Consider the following 27,676-nt stretch of genomic DNA (forward strand, 5'->3'; position numbering starts at 1 on the left):
TTAAAATGTTTGCTTCCGGCCAGCTGTGGTTTGCATGTTGACGGGGGTGGAGTTCAAACTGTTTCTCACATGATGTAAGCCTCCTCTGCATAGATATTCATATACCTTATTAGCAGCTGTTCCTATGGACCGCGATACTGTTTCCACACAAAAGCAGTTTATGCAGCGGTCTGAGCAAGGAGCTCGATCTGAGGCATCACTTGCATTCAAAGTGATTCAAACAGCTTTCCTTGTTGACCGTTCCAAGATGGCACCGCAGTTGATCAGAATCAGAATGAGCTTTATTGCCAAGTATGCTTACACATACAAGGAATTTGTCTTGGTGACAGGAGCTTCCAGTGTACAGCAATACAAAAACAGCAGGAAGACATAGATAATAATAACAAATAAAAAAATAGTTATATACATACATACATACATACATACACACATACACATATGTAGTGCAATCTAATACAAATATGTTATCTGTTATGTACAGTGCAAATACAAATCTGTTATGTACAGTGCAAATGTTTTTTTTGTTGTTTTTTTTTTTTTTAGAGGAATGAAATAGCAGAAGAGGTTGGATGTGTTGGATAAATATAAAAATAGACTAAACTGTGTATTGCACATAGTTATTGCTCAATGGGGCAATTTAACTGTTCATGAGATGGATAACCTGAGGGGAAAAAACTGTTCCTGTGCCTGACGGTTCTGGTGCTCAGGGCTCTGAAGCGTCGGCCAGAAGGCAACAGTTCAAAAAGGTAGTGGGCAGGGTGAGTGGGGTCCAGAGTGATTTTTCCAGCCTTTTTCCTCACTCTGGAAGTGTATAGTTCTTGAAGGGGGGGGCAACCAATAATCCTCTTAGCAGTCCAAATTGTTCTTTGTAGTCTTCTGATGTCTGATTTCATAGCTGAATCAAACCAGACAGTTATTGAAGTGCAGAGGACAGACTCAATGACTGCTGAGTAGAACTGTATCAGCAGCGCCTGTGGCTGGTTGAACTTCCTCAGCTGGCGAAGGAAGTACAACCTCTGCTGGGCCTTTTCACAATGGAGTCAATGTGTGTCTCCCACTTCAGGTCCTGTGAGATGGTAGTGCCCAGGAACCTGAATGACTCCACTGCTGCCACAGTGCTGTTTAGAATGGTGAGGGGGGGTCAGTGTTGGGGTGTTCCTCCTAACATCCACAATCATCTCCACCGTTTTGAGCGTGTTCAGCTCAAGGTTGTTTTGACTGCACCAGACAGCCAGCTGTTCATCTTCCCTTCTGTATGCACACTCATCGTCATCTTGAATGAGGCCGATGAAAGTGGTGTCATCTGCAAACTTCAGGAGCTTGACAGAGGGGTCATTGGCAATGCAGTCATTGGTGTAGAGGGAGAAGAGTAGAGGGGAGAGCACACATCCCTGGGGAGCACCAGTGCTGATTGTACAGGTGCTGGAAGTGAGTTTCCCCTGTCTCACTAGCTGCTGCCTGTCCGTCTGAAAGCTGGTAATCCACTGACAGATAGACACAGAGAGTTGGTGTAATTTATTCTGGAGTATAGCTGGGATGATGGTGTTGAAAGCCGAACTGAAGTCCACAAAAAGGATCCTTACATATGTCCCTGGTCTGTCCAGATGTTGCAGGATATGATGCAATCCCATGTTGACTGCATCATCCACAGATGTGTTTGCTCGATAAGCAAATTGAAGGGGATCTAGAAAGGGTCCAGTGATGTTCTTCAGGTGGGCCAACACCAGTCTCTCAAATGATTTCATGAGCACAGACGTCAGGGCGACAGGTCTGTGGTCATTAAGTCCTGTGATTTTTGGTTTCTTTGGGACAGGAATAATGATTGTGCGTTTGAAGCAGCATGGGACTTCACACTGCTCCAGTGATCTATTGAAGATCTGTGTGAAGATGCGGGCCAGCTGGTTAACACAGGATCGAAGACACGCTGGTGAGACGCCATCTGGGCCTGAAGCTTTCCTTGTCTTTTGTTTCCAAAAGACCCGGCTCACATCATCTTCACAGATCTTAAATGCAGGTTGAGTAGCAGGAGGGGGAGGAGGGGGGTTGCAGGAGGTGTTGGTGTTTGTGTGAAGTGAAGGTCAGTGTGGGTGTGGGGGTTGTTGGTCCACCACAGGGTTGGGGGTAGGAGTCCTGTAATTTGTGAGTTGTTTCATGCCACTCCACACTGATGCAGGGTCGTTAGCTGAAAACTTGTTTTTCAGCTTCTCAGAGTATCTCCTTTTAGCCACTCAGATTTCCCTGTTCAGTGTGTTCCTGGCCTGATTGTACAATAATTTATCCCCACCTCTGTAAGCATCCTCTTTCGCCTGACGAAGCTGCCTGAGCTCTGCTGTAAACCACGGTTTGTCGTTGTTGAACTTTAAATAAGTCCTAGTAGGAATGCACATATCCTCACAGAAACTGATATATGATGTAACAGTATCTGTGAGATCATCCAAGTCTGTGGCTGCAGCCTCAAAAACACTCCAATCCATGCAATTGAAGCAGGCTTGTAGTTCCCGCTCTGCATCATTGGTCCATCTCTTTACAGTCCTTACTACTGGCTTGGTTGATTTTAATTTCTGCCTGTAGGTTGGAAGATGATGAACCAGACAGTGATCAGAGAGTCCCAAAGCTGCTCTAGGAACAGAGCGATATGCATCCTTTATTGTTGTGTAGCAGTGATCCAGTATGTTCCTGTCTCTGGTGGGGCATGTGATGTGCTGTTTGTATTTGGGCAGTTCACGTGTGAGATTTGCTTTGTTAAAATCCCCAAGAATAATAATAACTGAGTCTGGTTATTGTTGTTCCATGTCTGTGATTTGATCAGCCAGCTGTTGCAGTGCCGCATTCACGAGTTTGGCGCGATATACACACTCACCAGAATAAACGAGGAGTAGAAAGGCTTACAGTTAATAAAGAGCGCTTCCAAATTAGGACAGCACATCTCTTTAACGTTGTTACATCTGTACACCAACTTTCATTGATGTAAATGCATGTTCCACCGCCTCTCGTTTTCCCCGTTAACTCCGCAATGCGATCCACTCTGAACAGCTGGAAGCCCGGCAGATGTAACGCGCTGTCCAGAATGGCTTCACTCAGCCAGGTTTCTGTGAAGCACAAGGCAGCAGAGGTTGAAAAGTCCTTGTTTGTGCGGGTGAGGAGATGTAGTTCATCCATTTTGTTAGGAAGAGAGCGGAGATTCGCAAGATGAATGCTCGGCAGGACAATAAACACAGGACAAACAAACATAAACAACAAAACAATAGGAGCGCTCCACACCGAGGCGGCCATCCGCAGCGCCATCATGATGTATAAAGATGATCATCATGCATCCAAACCAGCCAAATGAGGCGTCTATGCTCCTCTGTTGTAAACAACACTGCGCTTCCGTATTTATTTCGTATTTCACGTATCAGTTCTCGCGTGAACTTGCCAATGTGACGAGCTGCATGACCTCGACCCTTGTGAATTCTTTGTAAGAAAAAAACGTTTTAAATATTGATCTATTTCTTACACACACTTAGCGTTTCACATTAAATAAACCACTGGAGTCGTATGGATTACTTTTATGATGGTTATATATGCTTTTTGGAGCTTCAAAAAGTCGCCACACTTTCACTTGCATTTTATGATCCTACAGAGCTGAAATATTCTTCCAAATATCCCAAAATCTTCATTTGTGTTCAGCAGAAGAAAGAAAGTCATGCACATCTGGGATGGCATGAGGGTGAGTGTATGATGAGAGAATTTTCATTTTTGGGTGAACTAATACTTTAAAGTAGTTTTATGTTACTTTTCATTACTTTTTCCAATTTCTGAATGTTTACTTGAATACTTAATACTGTTGTTTTTATTAACTTAAATCCCTGTTTTCTTACTTTGTATCTTTGTTCTGTTGTTTTTTATTTGTTCTATTGCTTGTAGTTTGCTTCTTAATTTCTGACAGTTTACTTGAATACTTCACAACTTAAAACAATGTTTACTCAAATCAATTAGTATTTGGTTGTGATCCTGAACTTGGCATTGAGAATCATCAAATTGCTTTCAAACGACATTATAACTGAAATATAACAAAATGAATTGAAACGGAATCGAATCAGGAAATATGTATCAATACCTAGCCCTAGCACTCAGTCAGTTTTATGTCAATGTTGCGCTGGATTTATACTGACACCTAGCAGCACAAAGCACTAGTTTTCTGTTACAGATGCCTTTGTAGACATTTGCATTCCACCATAATAAATGTATTCCAGTATGAGGTATCATTCATGTCCACAACACAAAGGGTGAGGGATGAGGTACGTCTCAAATTTAAAGTGATAGACACCAAGACATGAAAGTTCTGTCATTATTTACTCACCCTCATATTGTTCCAGACTCATACGACTTTTTGTCTGAACTATCCTTTTAATACTTAGACTTATGGATTCTGAAAAACTCCCTAACCCAAAGTATAAGCTATAATAATATTGGTGCTTGCCATAGCAAATACCACTAATAAAAAAAGAAATGCATAAATGCTGAACTACAGCGAATTAGATGTAATTTGTGTTCTAGATGTGAGAAATCTATAATAATAGCTCTGCGATGGACACCATGTCCTTAGTCATTTTCAACACAAATGCTGTGTTCAGTAACAGGGTTGTGTAATCAAACAGACAGTAATCACACATTCACCATTTAAGTCTCACTGATGCTCTTTAACCAAAGCAAATCATCACCTTAGTGCTTTCTTATAGCTGACTGGGTTTCCCTGACAACGGCGATTTGAAGCATGGGGCAGTGCGTTTCAATTTTGAACAACCTCTGTTTTGACATCTTATTTTCAAGGGCACACACATTATGGGTGTATACAGTGTTGGAGAGCAACTAAATAAAACGACCGACACGTAACCACACGTAACGTAACCACATTTTTGAGTAGCATTACAGTAGTTCAGCTGTTTTCAAAATAATGTCGATTTTTCTGTGTAACATTGCTGAGCTAGTCTAAATTCTGTTATAGGCTATTTGTCCATGTTTGTTTGTTTGATTCCAAAAGAGGTTGCACATCCTTGTATTTAATAGTCAGTGTCCCCCAAAACTGGCACAATGGATGGGAGACCATTAACATTTATCATGTATTCCAAAAAGTTAATTGCGAAACAAAGAAAAAAAGCATCTGAATTCTTTCTGAAAAGGTTTTTGAGTTTAGATATGTGCAAATCTTCATCTCAAATGTTAAAGGGATAGTTCACCTAAAATGAAAATTCTCTCATCATTTACTCACCCTCATGCCATCCCAGATTGTATTTGACTTTCTTTCTTCTGCAGAATACAAATGAGGATTTTTAGAAGAATATTTCAGCTCTGTAGGTCCATAACAATGCAAGTGAATAGTGACCAAAGCTCTGAAGCATCAAAAAGCACATAAATGCAGCATAAAAGTAATCCATACGACTCCAGTGGTTTAATCCACGTCTTCTGAAGCGATCCAATCGGTTTTGAGTGAGAATAGACCAAAATGAAACTCCCTTGTCAATATAAATCTTGACAGAAATCTCCTTGGCAATCGTGATTTCAAGCTCAATTACACTTCCTATAGCGCCATGTAGCGCTCCGAGCATGTGCCAAGCACTAAGGAAGTGTAATCGAGCTTGAAATCATGATCGTGCCCAGAGACTGTAATGGCAAGATGTACAGTGAAAAAAGGGTAATATTTTGGTCTGTTCTCACCTAAAACCAACTGGATCAGTTCAGATGACATTGATTAGACTAGTGGAGTCGTATGGACTACTGTTTGATGCTGACTTTATCTCCTTTATGGAGCTTCAAATGCCTAGACACCATTCATTTGCATTGTATGGACCTACAGAGCTGAGATATTCTAAAAATATTCTGAAATATTCGAAAAATCTTTGTGTTCTGCAGAAGAAATACATTCATAAACATCTTGGATGGCATGAGGGTAAGTGATGAGAGAATTTTCATTTTTGAGTCAACTATCCCTTTAACAGAATTTTTCACCAGGTGTTAATTGGCTGTTTAAAATCACCTTCAGAATCGTGATGTTCCAAGTGAAGCTTTCCACAGATTTATGGAGTTTTCTTCCTTTGAGTCCCTCCTTCACCGCCATGTCATGCAGATTCTCATGGAACTCCATTGCTGAAATGAAACATTCAGAGGTACAAATCAGGGCTGGGCAATATGCAATATTTATTATTTTACAAATTCCATATATATATATATATATATTAGGGCTACAGACGTGTTAATTCAGTGCGATTCATTCTATAAAAAATAACGCATAAAAAATGTAACATAATCGTGGCTGTTTCTCAATGTACGTTCTTGTGTGTTCTTATGTTCTCGTTGATTCGTTCTACGTCGTCATAAACTGCTGAAGTTAAATTCCAATCCTCAAGAACACAAGTACCGAGGATGCAGGAAATTACCCGGATGTGTCCTTGATTTCAAGGTGCATCGGATGGTGACTTGTGGGCAAGAACTCGGTACTACGGTGGCAGACGAAGGACATTTATCATTTGGTTTTTCCTCAAGAGTTTCCCGCTGTAAGCTCGCTAAAGTCTGACGGCTCGTGAGAGTCGTTACTCAGTCAACATCTTTTATTTTCTCATAATGGTTTTTATTAAATGTAATTAATTTTAATATAGTAATAAACACATGGAGAAAATTAGTATTTACAGACTTTATTCTTTTAAAGTGTCACTAGTGCTGCAAAACCTCAATGGTGTGATGATATTAATGCATAATGCCAGTAGTTCTCTCACTGGGTTCAAATGTGTTTTGACGGTTAATTGCGCAACAGGAAGATCGCAGCACATCTCAAAGCTCGCAATAGATGCGTTCTGTGTCCCCCTGTCCTGCTTCCAAGGTAGCTTGGCAAGACTGGTCTTCATAAGAATGCAAGTCCATTCTCTGTGTTCTTCGAATTGAGAAACACCCGAGGACTCATTGTTGCATTCAAACACAATTTGATGGAGCACAAATCTGAACACAGGGATTTCAAGTTTCAAACTACGTTTAACCTGACACAGCGACCTAAAAACGGTGCGTTTATGACGCGATGCAACCAAATTGAGGTGCTCCAAAAGCGTCCATTTGATGCACGTGTACATTAACGTGTCCTTAGACAAGCCCTTATAATAAATCTCAGACTGATTGACGAATTCACCACAAAATCATTGGTATTCATTGTAGTTAATTTTTGCTGTTTATCACTATATTTTTGACGTATATAAAATAGGATATTTTCAAGTTTTATTAGTTATATTTAGTATTTATTTTCTGTTCAATTTACCAACAAATATTAAGCCTATTTTTAGATGTATGCATTTGAATTAAAATAGCATAAAAATTCATCAAATTGAATTGTGTAATTTTTTTATCAAATTAAATTAAAACTTTAAATATTTAGCAGTTTTCATTTAATTTTACTTAGTTTGAGCTTACTCAATTTGATGGAAATTTGTTGAATGCATTGATCTCAAAATATATTTTTTTATGTAGTATAAGTTTGTTTAATATCTTGATAACACTTTACAATAAGGTTGTTTTATTTTACTATTATTAGTTAAGGTGAACTAACAATAAAAAATACTTACAGCATGTATTAATCTTGGTTAATATTATCAACATAACACTTTTTTTTAAATCAAAATTTGTAAATGTTGTATAGTAATAAATTAACATTAAGTAAGATTAATACTACAAATATTTTTCAATGTTAGTTCATAATATCTTATACATTTACAAAGGTTAACAAATACAATCTTACTGTCAATCTTACAATATCATCAACGTAATTAGCTACTTTATGTTAGTAATTTGTAGTGCAGCTAGCTACTTTTTTAAAGTGTAGATAGACTGTTATTTATTAACATTAAGTTGAGTAGCTTGTAGCTTGGGAAGCAACAGGTTCAAAGTAGCTTTCCCAACACTGATATACTCAACAATGTTTTAATGATGCAGTCTTTAGAAAACATAATGGATTCATTTAAAAAAGCATAAAACAAATTGTGAATATAACGTGAATATTCCATATATCCCCCAGTTCAATATTTTGCAGAAATCAGTTGTGCCTTTATATTTATAAAATGCTTTGTTCTTTGACGATTTCAGTTACCAGAATAAAAGAAACGATGGGATGCGGTCTCATTGTGTTTGCTGTTTAATGTCCACACAAGTGTCAACTTTCTCCTCGAGCATCGCCGCGTAAATGAGGATGGTAAACACTAGTGACATGATCAGAACACAGGTGTCTAACAAATATAAAAAAACAGAGAAGGAAGAGTGAGAGAGAGAAAATAGATATGAGAAGATGCAAGATGCGTGGGCGCAGCAGACAGACATTCGGTCCTTTCAGAGCGCATTAGCATCAAGGCAAAGAACAAGAGAAGAGATTTGTCACCCAAGAACCTCACTGTTGCGTTACTCTATTTATTTATTTTTTTCATTTATTTACACTGATCTGTAGAATGAATGCAGAGTAGGAACCGTCCAACAACCAACTAGTTAGTGAGCTGACAATTTTTGAGCATTATATTTTTAACATGACATGTCAAGTTAAGAATGGTTCTACTTTTAAAAATGCACATTGAGACTCCTGCATTCTCTTCCATTCTGTTGCGCTCCGTCCAGCAATTTTTTAACATAAACGCACCTTGTGTGAACGCCCCCACTAAAGAAAGTATCTGATCAGGGTCAGGTGAACCTGAAACCAGCACAATTATTCAGGGTTCCCTTAACACCAATTAGTTAACTAATCATTTGACAACCCACCAACTAACTGATTTTGAAAATATGTATTTTGCACATCACTAATGCAGAAGAGACAAAAAATAAACAGAAAACAATCAGTGACGTCAAGTTGTGTGTTGACAAGTTGAACAATCTATTAGGAAAATGAAAACCAGCAGTGAAAAACTAAATATTTTCATATACATCAGCAACAGTGTATGGGAGTTAATGTGCCTATAAATGCCTTCTGTTCAATTCCGTTGCTCTGTGTCTAGCTGTTTTTATGCAGCAACATGTCCTGTAGGGGGAAATAAGTTCTTAGTGCCGACATCCTTTCATAGCTATGCAAACTCAGCAGACAAAATGATCTCGTCACTGCCTAGCAACCCTGTAAACACTTGCCGGTATTCTGTAGCGACACCTCACTAAAAGGACATCACTGATTTAAACGTCGGTCTCTAGATGCAGATCGCTGTCCAATGAGGCAGCACACAATCCTGGGGAGACAGTGTTTGACTTCGTACAAATAGAGCATATTACTCGAGGGAGGAAAGCCATTACCGGGAATAGCACGGGCATATTTCAAGATGATTTGTAATCATTCTTGACTTTACTTTCACACTGTTAACCTCAGAGGTGGTGGTGTTTGCAAGCCCCTCGGATTTGACGGGCGGTAAGCAAGGAGAGGTGCTGTCGGTTTAATGATGCGTTATCGTGCAGAGGAAGGCGGCCAACGGCAGGGGTTGCCTAGCAACATACTGCAGGCAGAGTGGGAAAAACCGGGCTGTCATTTTACATACACAGTTCCCAAGCGGCGTGTCTGTGAATGCATGCGCTGTGACACAGTGCAGTCACCATGAAAAGAAGTCACGTACCTTGACTGCACAAGTGAAGGCGGCATTGTGCTTCCGAGGCACCTGTGCATCACTTCGTAGCCCTTTATGTGCTTTAAATGACTTCATTTTTCAGGAGGAAAAAAGAGATACTTGTAGTTTGATGCACTGCATACTATAGCCATGCCTTGCGGGTGTACGCTTGCGTGATCTGTCAACTGCAAAGACAAGAGTGACTGCAATGGCAATAATGCTGTTAGCTCTTTACCAGTGCATTCCTGCAGAAAAGACCATAGTATGTTGTTTTGAATGCTGTATTTCCCCACCAGTCTTCTTTGTGACTACTAAACCACCAGCCCTGAGCTTTAACAACTACCCCACACCACCCAATCAGCTAGACCAGCATCAAACCAGTACAAACCAGCACATATACTGTATAACCTATGGGCTGATGCTTACATCGTCTGTCATCTGCAATGAGGAGGGACTGTTATGGCAACATGCATTTAAGTATTTGCTAGTGCACCAAAACTTTTTGTGCAAACCAAGTCATGGTCAGGGTTTGGCATCCGAATTGATAAAAAATAACTTGGTTTAAAATGTGCACACCGTCCCCACACTCTTTCAGAATTTAAAATAGGCAGTCGGATCTGAAACAAATATAAAGTCAGTCAAACATAAAACAAAATGTAAAATTGCACATTTTATTATAAAAAGTAATCTGATGATGTCAGACATTAGTGTTTTACACTGCAAAAATAACTGAATCCCGGTAAAATATCTAACTTAGCCCTGTCTATAAAAACGCACTTAAACGATTTAATAAAAATTCATAAAAAAATTTGTTAAAAAATGTACACAATTAATCATGTCCCCGGACCGTAATATCCTACCATTGGAGCAATTCAAGCTTAAAGAACCACCTTTTTTTCAGCAGGGGGCAGTAATTGATAGGCAACATGCAGCTACAGACAACAAAACACACTCACAGTGTTCAAACTAGTAATGGCAAAATTACACTTTATGAAGCAATGAGGCTTTCAATACAAATGTATTGAAAATAGGTTCATTTCTTAAAGCTTCCATATATGGTTCAATTTACTGCAATTTGGTGGTCAAAAAAAATTAAGCGCATCTTGTAAGCCGCTGTGGCTGACAAATTTTTGAAGCAATAAAATGTATTATCAATGCTATTATGGTACTGTTAATAATACTGTTTTCATGTTTTATAACACGGCTCTCTGGAAAACTCGATTCTGATTGGTCAGTGGCCAAACGCTGTGTTTATGATGCAACGCAACAATCGGCATGAAAAATGTTAATCAATTGACAGCCCTAATTTTAAATTGTTATAAAATAATGTTTCTCAGGTACATTGATCTTGTTTAAAGGATGTCTAGATATTTAACTTAAAAAAACAAACAAGACAAAGACTCTTAATTTTTAACAGCAACATCTATCTTTTTGGCAAATGCATTTGCAGTCTGTAACGCAGTTTTTTCAGGTGTCTGGATGGCAATATGCATATGGAAATGACATGCAGATGAGATTATGCGTAGTAAAAACAGGCATCAAAATATGGTTATTCAGGGCAGGAGACGGGGTGGGGAAAGAAGCTCCTGCATGTAGTGAATATAAGGTGAACTTTATGAAGGTTCTTGTGCAAGTACATTCTTATAAATCTGACACTTTTTGTGTTTACGCAAAATCTGTCTTTTGTGTTTGTATGTGTACTTTTAGGATGAGATCTATGCAAAGATTTATACATAAGGACCCTGAACAGTATTGCTTTAAGCTGTGTGCACATTGTGTGATTTTTATTTTCTCTGCATTTTACAATAAAAGCCAAGACAATAAACATCTTAAGATTTTGGTCACGAATGACAGCGCTCTGTCGCTTTCCGGCATCCTCACTGGTATGCGAAATTGAAATGATACCGTACAAACCAAAGCAAGCCCTTGTGCTGTTGTGTCTGAATTCTGTCGTGGCTGAACGAAAGAGACCATTTGTGGACTGCTCATTCTTCGACGTATTTTTAAGCAAAGTATGATCGTAACGTGAAGGGAATGCTAAATAAGAAATTTGTTGCATATCATGGCCAAACTATTAACATTTTAACTAAATGTCTCTCCACCTCTCTCTCTGTCATACACACCATCAATTGCTGTGCTTTTATTTGTTATTTTTTTAGATGGTTAGCAGCAGTCAAACTGTCCAAATTTTGTTGGAGGTTTCCAGATTCATCAGCCATCTGTGAGTATGCCACACTTAACGATAAAAAACGAATAAGAAAGAAATCTTTTACGCATTCTGAAATTTGTCTCAGATGACAGCATCATGGCCGAAATGACAGCATGCACCTGGCTTTACTCAAAAGGCAGTTTGTCATTTACTCTGCCTGTTGATCAATACCTGGGAGGTCTTTTGCAGTGGCCAGTTTTGATAGATTATTCAAGATTGTCGATGCCAGAGTTTTCCATTGGATGCAATGGGGGGATGACGAAGTATTGACCCACTTTTCCAATTCACAGTGAGCTTGACCTCCTGATTCAACTCCCATTGGAATAGCATTAAACCACAGCAGTACATTTTCTACCTTCGATCTACTGCATATTAAGTGAAGTAATGCTGCTACAGTACCTTCCTATGCAGAGACAATTATAAGTAAGCCATTTGTAAGTTGATTTAAACTAAAAGTGTAAAGATGTGTCTCAGTGGTGCTTTCAAAACATTTCTCTGATTGAGTATCCCGACCAACCTGACACAGCAACATTAGCTAAACTAATGGCGTGACTATTTGTTTGGCTGGCATATAGCAGATTGAGACTAGTCGCACAGAAATCACATACTTCACCTTTAAGGGAGGCAAGTAACTGCAGAAATTGATTTATAGTGTTCGCTTCAGATTAGACACAGCCATTCTCTGTTCGCTTGTGCTGGGACAAAAGAGGATGAATATTTTATGTGGCCACAGAGTCTGGAAATCAATAAAGGCTTTGTGGTGTTGTCACACTTGTAATGAAAGATATTAGGCCGCATTAAAAGTGGTGAAAACAAAAAGGTGTTAAGCATAAGAACAGTGAAAAATGGAAATGTTTGCGTGATGACCCGAACAGATTAAAATAATGTGATTGGTTCTTGCCCCTAAAAAAGTCAGCCACAAAGCTAGGGAGGCAAGGGTATTGTTATACAGTTACTAGGGTGTTCTGGGTGTTTGTTAAGGTGCTATAAGTGGTTGTAAGTATGTTGCTATCTGTGTTGGGGAAGCTACTTTGAAACTGTAATTTCAAGCTAAAAGCTACATATGAACTAGTTAAACTACAGTCAAGCTTCTCTTTTTAAAAAGAGGCTTGCTACACTACAAGTTGCTAACTACGTTGAAGCTATTTAAAGAAGAAAATATTTTCAGATATATAACAATCAGATTGTGTTATTAAATTCCAAAATGTGTATCTAGTTTTAAAGTACAGTATATGTAATTTATGTAGTATATATGTTATATATGACTCTCTTACCAAAATTAAACATGGTACTACTACACTAACTAGCTATTTGAAGTAAAACCATAGTAAATACAAAATGAACAATGGTTACTACGGTCATGGTTACTGTAATATTACTATAGTAAAACCATAGTTGCTATATAGATACTACAGTACTCCTATAGAAAAACCATGGTTATTTGTGTCAAAACCATGGTTTCTGCCAAAAAATAAAATGGTTCCCACAGTCATGTTTACTAATACTACAGAAATAACATGGTTAATTTCTGTCAGACTTAAACAAATAGGGTGAAAACTAGAGGTCGACCGATTGCGGATTTTGTCGGTACCATTAAATAAGCTGTTGAAAAAGGCAGATAACAGATTAATTGGCCAATATTTTATTTTATTTTTTATTTTTTTATCAATTCATTAATCGACCTATTTTGAAAAATAGGTGCTCCCAGCTCACACAAATATACATATGGGAAACAAAACATTAACTCTTCTTAATCATCTACAATGTAGCTACATTGTTATATAGGTTAATATACAACAGTCAGTTCTGGTCCTTGAATCTGATTGGACGAGAGACGTTCCATGAGTACTTAAGTCTCTCACCATCAGCACTTCGGACGCTTCACTGTTTGTACCACCCCGCTTGGGTTCTTTTCATTTTTCCCTGTGACATTAAAGGTTTTAGCCAGCAGGTGCTGACAAAAGACTATTTTTATATGTTATGAGTCAGTAAAATTTGACATGCATAGAGTCGGCCCTGTCAGTGAGCAAGTGGTTTCTTTGAAGTCATCGGCATTGTCTCTCACTCCACGATCGCTCGGATAACTACTACTAACTGACAGCTTAAGCACTAAGGCTTATCACAGCTGAGAAACATATCCGATGGAGTAATCACACATACTGAGGGCACTTACCTGATACTGGAGTTTCTGCATTGTGAAGCGATGCGATCAACATAGCGGAGGAGAGAACGGTTTCTATAGTGAGTGACTCTTGCACACCGTGTACAACGAAATACTCAGGGGGGACCCATGCTTGGACAGTTATTTTAACAGAGATAATAGGATGTTTTTGACAAGAATTCACATTATCACCCCAAATTATCAAATTAGCATAAGTCCCCCTTTTGCTGGAAAGAATGGATTGAGAGGGGTGTTGGAGACCTTTATGAAAATGGAGCTTTGAGATCATTTGAAAATATAATATAGCAATTTGGGATTACTAGGTCTCAATTTCTCAGGTATTTACAGCTGCACCATTTACTTTGTACTATTTTTGGTGGTAGTACACAGACCCTAAAGCTGCAGACACCCACTGTATGGTGCTCAGAGCCTTTGGAAAGGGTCATGAAGCGTCAGTGTATTATTCCTCATTGATTCAGAGTGATGGGGCCTTAACAGCTCTTAAGAGGTTATGGGAAAGAGATTTGAACTTGGTATTGGAGGATCGGGAGTGGGATAGAATTTGTAAAAAAAATTAAACTATGTCTAGGGATGCAAGGGTATGCCTTATTCAGTTTAAGATTTTGCATAGTTTCTACTGGACTGGATAGATTGTTTTGGCTTGGTTTAAAAGACACACCTACCTGCTGGTGATGTCAGTTGGAGGATGGAGACATTGCCCATGCTCTGTGGTGCTGAATTCTGGGTAAGAGTCTAGAATTTTATCTGTGAGGCTCTAGATACTCAAATTTCATTCTGTCCCAGACTATGTATATTGGGTGATGGGGCGGTTATTAACGTACTGTAGGTGACAACTATATAAAAGCTGGGTCCAAACTAATGATTGGCAGACAGATAATTCTTAGAGGATGGAAGTCAAAGGGCGCTCCTTTATTTCAAAAATGGTTCACAGAATTGGGCAGGGTAGCGGCATTTGAAAAGATGTCATATAAACAGTTTGGCAGTTTAGACGTGTATGGTAAGAAATGGGACAAATACTTGACCTTTCTGGAAGGCTCTCAGTGAGGACCATGTGTAGAGAAACATGATTATGGTTGAAATTTTATATTGTATCCATTGTGGAATTTTTCTTTTCTCCTTTTCTCTCTTTATTTGGTGATTGTTATATTTTAATTTTTTCAAAAATCATTTTTTTTTGTGTGTGTTTATATTGTATGTGTGTGACTCAGGCTTGACCATGGTGATGTTTGTTGAGGGTTGGGGACTGGGTGGGGGACAGGGTATTAATGGGGGTTAAAAGGGGATAAAACAGCCCAAGCCTTCGTTAATAGTTCTGAAGTGGTGTTTTTGAATTAGTGAATTAGAGGCTTGTGCTTATCTTTTTAACTAGCAACGGCAGATCCTGATCCGTGGCGTAAGAAAGTAGTTTCATGCACAAGTACGTTTTTTTTTTGTGACAATCCTTAGTTTTTCCTCAATGTTTTATTTACTTGTTTTTGAACTGTTGTATAAAAGCAATAACACTCGCAATCCTGTTGTATGGCCCTAAATCAGCACGGCTGTGATTACCTGCGGCTGAATCACAGCCACGCTGATGTAAGGCCATACAGCATTCTTGCTTGTGTGTTGTCTTGCTGCTTTAGTAAATACTTTATGAGCAGTAATTCATCAACAGTAGATCATCAGTGATCCAGTGATACACTTTTTTCCCCTTTTCTCTAGAGACACCATCAGTGAAAATCAACGTGAACATTAACACGAACTTATGATTAACGTATATCTACTTAACAACAAAACCTCTTCAGAGCGCTAATATTTTTTTTTACCTTAAAAAAGGAATAATAATAAAAGAAAAATCGGTAACTATCGGCTTTGATTTTTGCTGTTAACCGATAGTTCCCAAAACAATGTAAATAAATAAATATCGGCACCGATACATCGGTCGTCCTGTAGTGATAGCATTAAATTGAACATAAATTCATACTTAAATAATTTTGACAAAATAGTCAATTTCAATGAACCATCTAAAAAACTGTCTTGCTAATATGAATCAGAGCTCTCAATGCTAAATATAAGGGAATCGTTTATTTTAACCAGTTAATTTACATAAACTGTCTGAAAAAATTATTCACTTTAATTCCCCAGAGAAAGAGGACAACTCAGGTGAGCGAGTTTGATTACTCCCAAAGCTCCATTGCTGCATTCGCAATAAAATCTGACAAATGTAGCGTTTTGTGATGCTACAGCGCTACTCATTGGAAAATGAAGCTCGTTACATGAAAATCTACACTACTATACTAAGTTAGTAGCATCGCTACTGTAAGTTAACTACTCCTCAATGCTGGTTGCTATGTATTTGCTAGGCCGTTCTGGGTGGTTGCTAAGGTGCTATGAGTGGTTGTTAGTACATTGCTATGCAGTTGCCCAAGTCAGCAGAGCCCAGCTCCAAATTTCTGTAACACTCTAGATATGACTTGGGTCCCTCTCTCAATGTAAGTGTATGATTTATTTTTTCACCCATTTTATTGTCGGCCAAACAAGTCTAAGTAATAGCGCACCTCTCCTGAACAAGTTGCATGATTTGAGGTATCATTCATGTTGATAGCACAAGTGATGCTTCCATTGCAAAAATGTAATATTATGGGCAAGAGTTTTTTTTAATCCCTAACTCCAAGTATGAGCAATAGTAATAGTGATACTTGCCTTAGCAAACATTTCTAAACACATTACAATAAGGTTCCATTCGTTAACATTAGTTAATGGATTAAGTATCATGAACAAACAATGAACAATTTATTTTTTACAGAATATATTCATCTTTGTTAATGTTTGTAAAAAAAAATTGTCCAATGTTAGTTCATAGTGCATTAACTAATACAACTTTTGATTTTATAATGTATTAGTATATGTTGAAATTAACATTAACCAAGATTAATAAAATGCTGTGAAAGCAATGTTGACTGTTAGTTCATGTAAATGTTGTTAACTAATGTTGAAAATGGAACCTTTTTGTAGTGTTACCAACATTTCTAACTCCAGTGCATTAAGATTTATTTTATTTAGGAGATCAATGACCGGAAATGACATGTGTGATAATGGAGTGATAGGCAAACATTGATTCAGTGTTGTCTTGACAAAACAAGGGGTAGTGTTTGCGTTTGTGCGCACCAGTGATAATTGTTCATCGAGAGAACACATAATGAACTCTTTAACAGCTTCCTGTGCCAAGATTCCATCAGCCCAGATCAATAAAAAAACAACGCCAACCCACCGCATCGATTACCTGCCAATTTCATGGCAACAAAACCAAGGTGAAGAAAAAACTAAAATAAATAATGATTATCAGAGTTTCCACTTTGCATCACCAAGCTGATGAGCTGAAATATGAACACTTTCAAATATAAAAAGATAAATGCCAAGGGGAAATTGATGATATATGAATTACAGCAGGAGTGATTCATATTCACGTTTTTTTTTTTTTTTTTTGCCACAGCTTATAAAATGCATGACTTTATACCATGTACTGGTCAAATACGCGATTGTTTTTCCTCATTTATGTGAAAATGACAAAGAATAGAAATTCAATATTTTGAATACTTTTTCTCCCAATTTGGAATGCCCAATTCCCAATGTGCTTTTAAGTCCTCGTGGTGGCGTAGTGATTGGCGGAGGACAAATCCCAGTTGCCTCCGCGTCTGAGATCGTCAACACGCGCATCTTAACATGTGGCTTGTTGAGCACGTTGCCACAGAGACATAGCGTGTGTGGAGGCTTCAAGCCATCCACCGCGGCAACCACGCTCAACTCACCACGCACCCCACCGAGAACAAACCACATTATAGCGACCACGAGGAGTTTACCCCATGTGACTCTACCCTCCCTAGCAACCGGGCCAATTTGGTTGCTTAGGAGACCTGGCTGGAGTCACTCAGCATGCCCTGGGATTCGAACTAGCGAACTAGCAAACTCCAGGGGTGGTAGCCAGCGTCTTTACCACTGAGCTACCCAGGCCCCCAGAAATTCAATATTACATGTTCTTAGGAGTGACAACCAAATCAACAGGAGTGCGTTAAACGATTTGCACTTCACATCAGGTGGTTCTTCGCCTCTACATCGTGCATTAAAAATGAAGCACTAATGCACTAAAGGCTGTGCATTACAATGATTTTACAGTGGTAAATGTGTGTTTTTTGGCCATGTTCGTACTAATCTGTTTTCATTTGAAAACTCATTGATTTCGCTAAGTTTACACCTCTTATCAACACTGAAAAGTAATTTTCCTCCACCAAAAACGGAGACCTTCGAAAACATACTTTGAAAAACGTTGATATTAGGAAACTGAAAACGGAGGTTTCAAACAATTAAAATAATCATTCCGCTCAGTATTATAGTTAAGCCACATCCACACTATTATGTTTTCATTTTTAAACATTGATTTTGCTATGTTTACTCCTCTAAGCCACACTCCACCGAAAATGAAGACTTTCACAAACACGCTCCATGCATACTTTGGAAAACAATGATATTAGGAAACTGAAAACGAAGGTTTTAAACTATCAGTTTCAAATTAATTACTGTGGACATGGCCTTAGAGTGGCTTACTGCTTTTTTAAAAAGGCGGCAACAGCAATATGATAAAAAAAAAAAAATGTTAAATAACAAAAATGATCATTAATACACTGGCATGTGGTGGAGGCAGAGTGCTATCTCAGTGTGGATTATTATTTTATGTTTGTATTAATGTTTATAAGTCAAATATAAATTCCTATTTTAGTTCCAGTTGACATTTAAATAGCTTTAAGGTTAAACCCATATAAATCTGATTTATCACAACATATGATATAAAAAAGAAGTCCTGCATAAAAATATACATATACTATAAAAAGTCACATATTTTGCTTATAAATGCAACAACATAACAAATTACTAAAAATGGCTGTTCTATATGTAACATATACAGAATTTTCATTAAATCAGTTTATTATCATCCAGTTCTGTATAGGCTATGTACATACACTACCGGTCAAAAGTTTTGAAACACTCATTCGTTATTATTATTTTTCATATTTTAGAATAATAGTAAAGTCATCAAAACTATGGAATAACATAAATGGAACTATGGGAATTATGTTGTGACTAAACAAAATCCAAAATAAATCAAAACTGTGTTATATTTTAGCATCTTCAAAGTAGTCACCCTTTGCCTAGAATTTGCAGACATGTACTCTTGACATTTTCTCAACCAACTTCTTGAGGTATCACCCTGGGATGCTTTTAAACAGTATTGAAGGAGTTCCCATTTATGTTGGGCACTTATTGGCTGCTTTTCTTTATTATTTGGTCCAAGTCATCAATTTCAAAAACTTTTATTTTTTTAATTACATTTTAGTTTTATAATGAAATAAATGAATATGGTGGCACAGTTATATTTTTGTCTACAAAACTAATTTTAAACATTTAAGCATACGCCTTCAGATCAAAAGATTTTTAAGATCATGAGAAACATTTCAGTCAAGTGTTTCAAAACTTTTGACCGGTAGTGTATGTGCCCCCAAAAATGAATATTATATATGTTAATTGCCATATATCATATTTCAGTACGGGATGACATATGAAATACCTTTTAACTTACACTGTAAATAAGCATGAAATACTTATTTTTCGAAGTTGATATTAACACTTTTTATTAAATCAAGTCAAATCAAAGGCTCATCAATTTTATGCATTATTTTATCATTATTAAATTTTCATTGCCTCAAAAACAATACTTACAAGAATATTGCAACATGCATATTTCATGTATATTTCATCTGTTTGCCTATTATTTTTATAGTCGGCTTATTTTTGGATCATCCGTCATCTACTTCTCGGTAAACAGGGTTCGTGATGGCACAGATCTGTACCTTTAAGAGCGAGTGCTCACTAAAACGCACGTCACTCACATAGCATTTCAGATTTCAAGTTATTTTAAGTTATTTTTGATTTGGATGTGACCAAAGGTGTGGTTGTCTATGTCAGTTAATTGTTTTCTGTGCAAATAGTTTCTGCACTTCCATCAGTTCGTCCCATTCATAGGGATCTGCAGTGACACGATGCGAGGACGAGAGCATGAGAGGCGGGCACTATCGCAATGACTGATTGACAGCGTATTGAATGAATCGGCATTAATCGGAGCCAATGTCTCCCCTCATGTGACTTTTTCGCTGTATTCGGCAGTTACTCCCCCTCACATTCACACCACACTATCTCTGAATGAGATCGCAATAGACCTTATTCACACTAGCGCCATCTTTGATTTTTAATGGGAATGAAAACGAGGCTGTGAGGGATAGACTTACAGTCTCTTCAATGGGCTGTACTGCAGTTTGAGGTGTTTTTGAATCATTCCGTGGACAAAACATTGATAAAATATCTGTCCAAGAACATTCAGTATACCAAGAACTCCAGACAAAATGAGTTGTGGAAAATCAGATGTGATCTAGGAGCTTTAAACAACTTTATACCGTTTGTGCCATTGAAGAGACTGTAAGTCTATCCCTCAAGCCTCATTGTCATTCCCATTAAAGATGGTGCTAGTGTGAATTAGTTCTATGTGCTGAAGGGAGGCTTGAGAGACACTGCCACCCTCTGAAACTTTATCCACTGGGTGTCGCTGTTTGACAAAGTGACTTAGAAAGACACATTGTTTGAGCAAACATTACATATCATTTTATTTGTATTGTATATGTACAGTCGTTTATTTTGCTCACCCAAATTTTTGAGGAGACACTGCCTTCCTTGCTTACTCTGAGAAATCACCACTGCATTAATTTTTTTTAATCAATATTCCGCTTAGTATTTTAGTTGGGCCACGTCCACACTAATATGTTTTCCTTTGAAAACATATTCATTTTCCTACATTTATGCCTTTCATTCACACTAAACTGGTGTTTCCCTCCACCGATACTTTCAAAAACGCTCTCCATTAGCCCTTGTGCACCCTTCATTACAGGTGCATTCTTCAGGCTTTTGTGGTCAAATTTGACCCCAAACAATAACTGTGTAATTTTGTACCGTAATCATGGAATGTTTTTAAACAAATGTAATAACAAAATTTTTAAAAACTCTAAAGTTTTGCAGTTTTTGGGGGGTTGAGGTATTTGTTTTTTTGTTTTTTTTACTTTATTTTCCTCTAAATTACTAAACTACACCATTCATTTTCATATAAAATAAGAACATTTTATGTCACATTCACTTCAGTGAAGATCTACATTTCTCAATTTAATTCAGGGAGAAAACATGAAAAAGGTGTAATGCATTAGGGGATTGCTTCCATCTGCTGGGGGAAAAAAAAACAACAACAAAAAAACTTTAAAATCAAAAAGTCCTGAAATTATACAATTGTAGCCAGTAGATAGCTGCAGAGGTCCACTCACTTGCCTGATTGTAGCAAACAGATTTTTTTCTGTTCTGCATTTGGATATATATTTAGACATTATCAAAGACATTAAAAAAAAATCACTATTTTTGAAAAAGTTTAGCATTTTTATGGTTTGAGGTGTTTTGAAGTATCAGTTTTTGCAATGATGCCACATTATTATTACAAACCATGCTGTTACAAAGAGAAGACTTAGAATACAATTTGTGTTACCAATCATTTATTTCAAACATCCCAATTCAATAAATCAATAGAATAAATTAATAAAAAAATGTCAATAAAACCAACAGCAATAAACAGGAATGAACAGTGATAATTAATTTTGTATACAAATTTAAGACTTAGAATAATGTTTTGCTCCCGTCTCTAAGCATAAACTTTCTCACAGTGAAAAAAAAAAACTGTCAAAACCTCAGATTTTGATCTGTATGTGTGTGTGCATATGTGTGTGCGTGTGTGTCTGCGTGCATGTGTAAAAGCATGCTTTGTGCTAAGTATTATTTCCTCACCCTTTCATTTATGTGTGTGTGTGTGTGTGTGTGTGTTCTCCGTTCTGGATGTTATGTTCTCACCCCTTCATTTCTGTGTGTTCTGCATTGTGACTATTTTATTTGACAAATTCTATAAAAAAATGCTCTCTTTTATAGTCTCACCTTTTTATTCCTGTGTGTGATTGTGTGTGTGTGGGTGTATGTGTGTGTATGTGAGCATGTACGTTAAACATTGTGGATTTGTTATAGTATCACCCCTTCATTTCTGTATGTGTGTGTTATGCATAGTGGCTGATTTATTGATTTTATTTGACAAATAATAATAATAAAAAATGCTAGTTTTATCCTCTCACACATTCATTTCCTATGTGGGGTCAAATTTGACCCCGAACATCACGAATGTGAGTTTTTTTTGTCACTCCACCACACAACCTCAATCCAGCCCAATTTTATTTGTGTGTGTATAGATAGCAAATGTAGGAAAAGTCACCAAATCTCAGTGGTGTAAAGTAACGAAATACAAATACTTTGTTACTGTACTTAAGTAGCTTTTTTCTAAATTTGTACTTTAAATATTTAATTTTGTTGCGACTTTTACTTCACTACATTTTTTAGACAAATAAATACTTTTTACTCTGATACAAGGAATCTGTCACCAAGACAAATTCCTTTTATGTGTAAGCATACCTGGCAATAAAGCTGATTCTGATACAGAGCCTCTCGTCACTCGTTACCCAGATTTTAAAAAAGTTTGTTTCATTATTTGCAAAAAGAGGACACAGTGTGTGTGTTTGACTGACAGCAGCATGAGGACAGACATTTTGCGCATGTGCTCATCACGAAGTCTGCATCAGACCAGCGCGGCGCACTTTTATGTAGCTAATGTCTGAATTAAAAAGCCTAAACATGCATCCAAATGCACAGATAAGATGCCATTTACCCTAGCTGTATTTAAACCTAACGGTATAAATGTATTTATTACTGTATAAAAGCTACAGAATACGAGGAACACAGAAACAATGGAGGACTTCTAAGATGCTGTGGAATAATGACAGTAGGTGTTTTTTAGCATATGATTTTGTTTAATGCATGAATGATGAATGATTATGAAAGGAAAACTTGAGTGTTGCATGCTTTTGGTTTTCAGTTTGGTGCACGCATGCTGTTTGGCTGCTTTTAAACACTCACGTGTGTGTGTGTCTGCTTGTGCTATAAAGATCGCTCATGTCGAGTTACACTCGTCCACGATTTCCCGGGATTGTCCCGGTTTTAACCGTCAGTCCTGGAAAAATTCAATTCCATATTCCAATCGCAAAATATACCATCATTTTAACATTTTCCTTAAGCGCTTGCCCATATGAGCACTTGTTTTTTATGTGCAAAATATTCAAGAAGGCTGATCAAACGTGCTCTGCTAAACTGCTCTCTCATATGAATCTTTAGAAAGTTCAATTCATTTAAGTGAGTCGGTTCGTTTGGACGATTCATCTGTATGAAGCTCTCCTAAATCATCCTCTCCCTCTCATATGAAGTATTGATATGTTCGATTCATTCTAGAGAATCGGTTTGTTCGGAGGATTCTTATACATAAACCGTATGAAAGGGTGATTTATTTCACACAGAATACCCTAATGTCTTATTTATTGCTGAATATTTAGTTAAATGCTGCTGTTCACCCCTGTTTTCGACTAATTTACATTATCTCTTCAAATACTGTTTATTACTGTTAGTTATATATTTTTTTAATAAAGATAATACTTCTCTGTAGTTAGACCCCTTTGTTAATCGCTTGTAGTGTAGCGAACTATTTTTTAAAAGGGTAACTTCTACTCAAAATTGCTCAGGGACAAAGTAAGTAAATATGTTAAACTTATACAGGATATAATATGATTGATATTTGAATATGCTGTTCATGTTAAATTCCATGGACTATAAGCAGGGCCGGCCCTAGCATTTTGGGGGCCCTAAGCAGATTTTCCTACCTATAAGTATCCAAACACACCCAACATCAATAACTAAGCAAAGTTAAATTATGCAAATAAACAAGTCTATTTATTCAAAAGCATAAAGCTTAAAAATGTGAAACTATCAATTGTAGTTTATCAGCACAGGTATAACTACTTCAGGATTACAAAAAAATAAAGAACAAATCAAACACACATATCACATGCACAAATTAATAAATATATTTAATGAAATTCTGTGCAATTAAATAAAGAATTAAATTACCAAACTAAGGTATGGTACAGTAGATGATATTTACACTTGCTGTAAATAGTAGGATATGCTAGTTGCACCTTGATGTATATTAAAACAGTATTTAATCTAATAAGTGCTGTGACAGAACTTAACTACATCGCTGGAAGCAGGAAGAAATGCAACTGTGTCATGAATGCTGTCTTTAAATGCTGAGCGTGGCTTCAGAGAGAGTCTAAGATCTGATGTCGCCACATATTCAAATTATATTTTAATTTTAAAGACGGGTAAAATCTTCGAGACATCTGAGTTTTAATTTGACGTTGTCTCCTACGTCCTCAAGAGGGCGCAAAAAATCAATATAAACCACTCAGCACTGTTTTAGCAATTGTTTATTGCAAAGAACATATCTGGCTGTTAACAAATGTGTGTAAAATTATAAAGTCAAAAGATTTAGCCAGTTTATATTCTCAAATCAAATGTAAAACAAGAAAAGAAACATATAAAAAAAACGCTTCTATGTTAACTTAGTGTTGCACACAGTACCTATACCAGTGCCAAAGTACTACCACAGACTCAGGCTTTATAATACCTGCAGAACCAGAGTGTTTCTCATTAAATACAGTTGAATGTATGTACCTAATGCTTATGCAGCGAGACGCTGATAAGAGAGCAAGACATAGTCAACACACAACTGCCAAAGACCTGCATCTTGGGGGGGGGCGTTCACTCTGAACGCATCCATCTTTTTCTACGTAAGTATGTGCTAGACGGACGTCTTTGACAGTTGTGGCATGTCTCAGCGTCTCATAAAGAAATTTAAAAGGAAATTCAGCATTTAAAATGCATCGAGACCCGTGTTCTGTTCTATTCGTTGCACTATGTCTGTTTTAGTCCAAGAACAACAGTCATTGTCAGTGCTTGGCACACATCCAATATTCAAATGCTCCTTTTCGCATTCGAAAGTGCATTTTGTTTTATCTTACATTCAACGAATATTTGAATTTCGAATTTTAATTTGACAGTCTTACTCAAAAACTAAGGGGTGAGACGATAACACGCTCACAATGCAGAACATACACGCACACTCAGAGAACCAGGGCATCAATAAGTGGAGCTCTGCAGACATCTTTTGGTCATTGTTAGCATTACAAATCGTCTGTTGTTTTCCAGCTATCTGACACACACACACACATTTGCAAAATAAATTTGTTTGAAATTGCAAGATGTTTGCTTAAGCACCATCAGCCAATAAATTGGTGTGATTGTATAAGGGCTTCTGACCACGTGACACTCAGATGGTGTCCCATAGCGTTCATATGCAGCGTACCTTTCCTACGAGAGGGAACCATGTTTTTTAAGGAAGCTAAGTTCAAAAGGGGTCATTTTTGACTGCAAAGCTACATTAGGGTTAATGCATACTTTGGAAAATGATGATGTAAGGTAATTGAAAACAAAACAGATTAATGTGGATGGATGTGGCCTTATGCTGTGTTCACTTAGGCTATGTTCAGACTGCAGGCAAATTGGATTTTGTCTCGAATCAGGTCTTTTCAAGCAGACTGTCCGCACTATTAATTGCAAGTGATCAAATCAGATTTGCGCGTTCAGACATAACCAACCTATCTGCATGGGTTGCTTTGGTAATGACGTAGGTGTACCCACGTGACGATGCTTTCAAAACAGATACGGGAAAAATGGAGGTGCATCATCTCGCTCTCCAAATAAGCGCCCTGTCCAGTCGCGGTGCAGAACACAAGAAAAACTCAGCGACGGAGGAGACTGGTAAATATTGTGATGTTCCGTGCTGCAGTCACCGATTTTTGACGTCATCGTTGTGTGTCATGTTAAGAGTGAAGCAAAAGACCATTTGAAATCCGATTTGAGCAGTCAGAGCATCCGGACTGAGACGCATCTGAAAAAATCTGATTTCAATCGCATTTGAAACCACCTCCCGATGTGGTTTGAATCAGATTCGGAAAAATCAGATTTCATGTGGTTTTTTGCTGTCCAGACTAAAAAAATCGGATTTTTATTGGCAGTCTGAACAAGGCCTTAGTGTCTGAAGTATTGTAATTATGAGTTTCTATTGGACGTGCCAAATTATTTGTTTCTGTGGCAACATTAATGATGCCAAAACATTTTTTTTTATTGTTGATAACAGCAAAGTATTTATGACTACATTTGTAGATGTGTAATCGTAATTACGGTAATTCTAACATGACATGAACGCACCATTAGGCTACGTCCACACTAATACATTTTCATTCGAAAATGCATTGATTTAGATACGTTTACAGAGATTGTCAGAAACACTCTCCTTTACCGCATATTTTGAAAATGATGATGTTGGGACACTGAAAACGTAGTTTTCAAAATAAAACCAATTAGTGTGGATGCGGTCTTATGGGAATATTCCTTGTTGTAATTCCAACTGTTTACTCTGATTCTTCTGTTTTATACTCTAATTGAATTTTCAGAATTTTGCAGTTAATTGCTGTTTCTTGATGTTCATTTTCTTGACATTATTATGCATTTACTTTGAGTTATTAAATGTTTATGTTTGAAATAAATTATTGGAAGAAAACATATTCTGTGTCTTCTCTTTGTAACACCATGGTCAGGTTTGATTGCAAGCATAAAGACATTATCTGCAAAAATTGACACTTCAAATCAAATTTAAAATGCTAAACTTTGACAAATAATAGTTTTATTATGTCTAAATATATATTCAAATGCATATCTTGTGATAAAATATAAAATTAGGTTACAAGCCATCAGATTACACAGTAGGTGGCTACAGCCATCTACTGGCTTTTACTGGGATTACATGGTTTTCAAGAGTTATTTATATTTTGTTAACCAGATGGCAGCAGTCTGCGTCCAATATATGTCACAGTCTCATATTTTCTTCATGTTTCAACTTATAGAAGTGTAAGTTCTGATTTTTGTTCTTCAAATATTTGCTTATTTGTTTATGCAAATGAATGTAAATAAGATAAAAATAGCATGAAATCCCAAAAGAAATGCATAATTTTATTGTTCTTCAGGGAAGGAAAATTTTTATTATCATTATCATCATCATCATCATCAAAAAAAGGGTTACACATCTAACCCTTCCGGTCAAAAATGACCGCGAATCCCAAAAGGAGGTGCCATTTTTCAATACCATAGGAGGGTTAACTTGAACTGAACCCGGAATATTCCTTTAATTAGCCTAACTGTTGGCTGGCTGTTAGTGGTTGCCAAGCAACATAACAACTTATCACATTATTATAGAATGTGCAGTCACACGTTTTATATTGTTACATTTTGCAAAGAGTGGATGTAAAGCCGTCTGTTTTCTAGATTCAATTTTGATTCTTTCATCTGATTTGATTTGTCAGATTAGAAGTGAAGTATAAGATGAGGCCACTCTACTTATTAAAAAAAAAAAAAATCAAAAAAAAAAATCAATGCAAATTCAAAAGGGCACAGATGCACCTTAAAATTACACAAACGCTTGATAAAACAGACTGCTGCCTTTCTTCTGCATTCAGTGCTTCTCTTTCATTATAGAGTGAATGCAATCAAGACTGATATCCGGCAATCGCATCATGCAGCTGCTGGAGTCAC

At 37.2% G+C, this 27,676-nt stretch overlaps 1 protein-coding gene across 1 annotated transcript in view; it reads right to left on the minus strand.

Annotated features, from left to right (window-relative positions):
* The window catches only part of LOC127453086 (inactive phospholipase C-like protein 2), an 89,539-nt gene that overhangs the window by 4,043 nt on the left and 57,820 nt on the right, over positions 1-27,676 (minus strand). The window contains exon 5 of the mRNA XM_051719148.1: positions 6,017-6,126. Within this exon, the coding sequence (XP_051575108.1) occupies positions 6,017-6,126 (110 nt within the window). The remainder of the gene's footprint in view (positions 1-6,016; positions 6,127-27,676) is intronic.

Source organism: Myxocyprinus asiaticus, chromosome 15 (assembly GCF_019703515.2).
Source record: "Myxocyprinus asiaticus isolate MX2 ecotype Aquarium Trade chromosome 15, UBuf_Myxa_2, whole genome shotgun sequence".
Classification (NCBI taxonomy): domain Eukaryota; kingdom Metazoa; phylum Chordata; class Actinopteri; order Cypriniformes; family Catostomidae; genus Myxocyprinus; species Myxocyprinus asiaticus.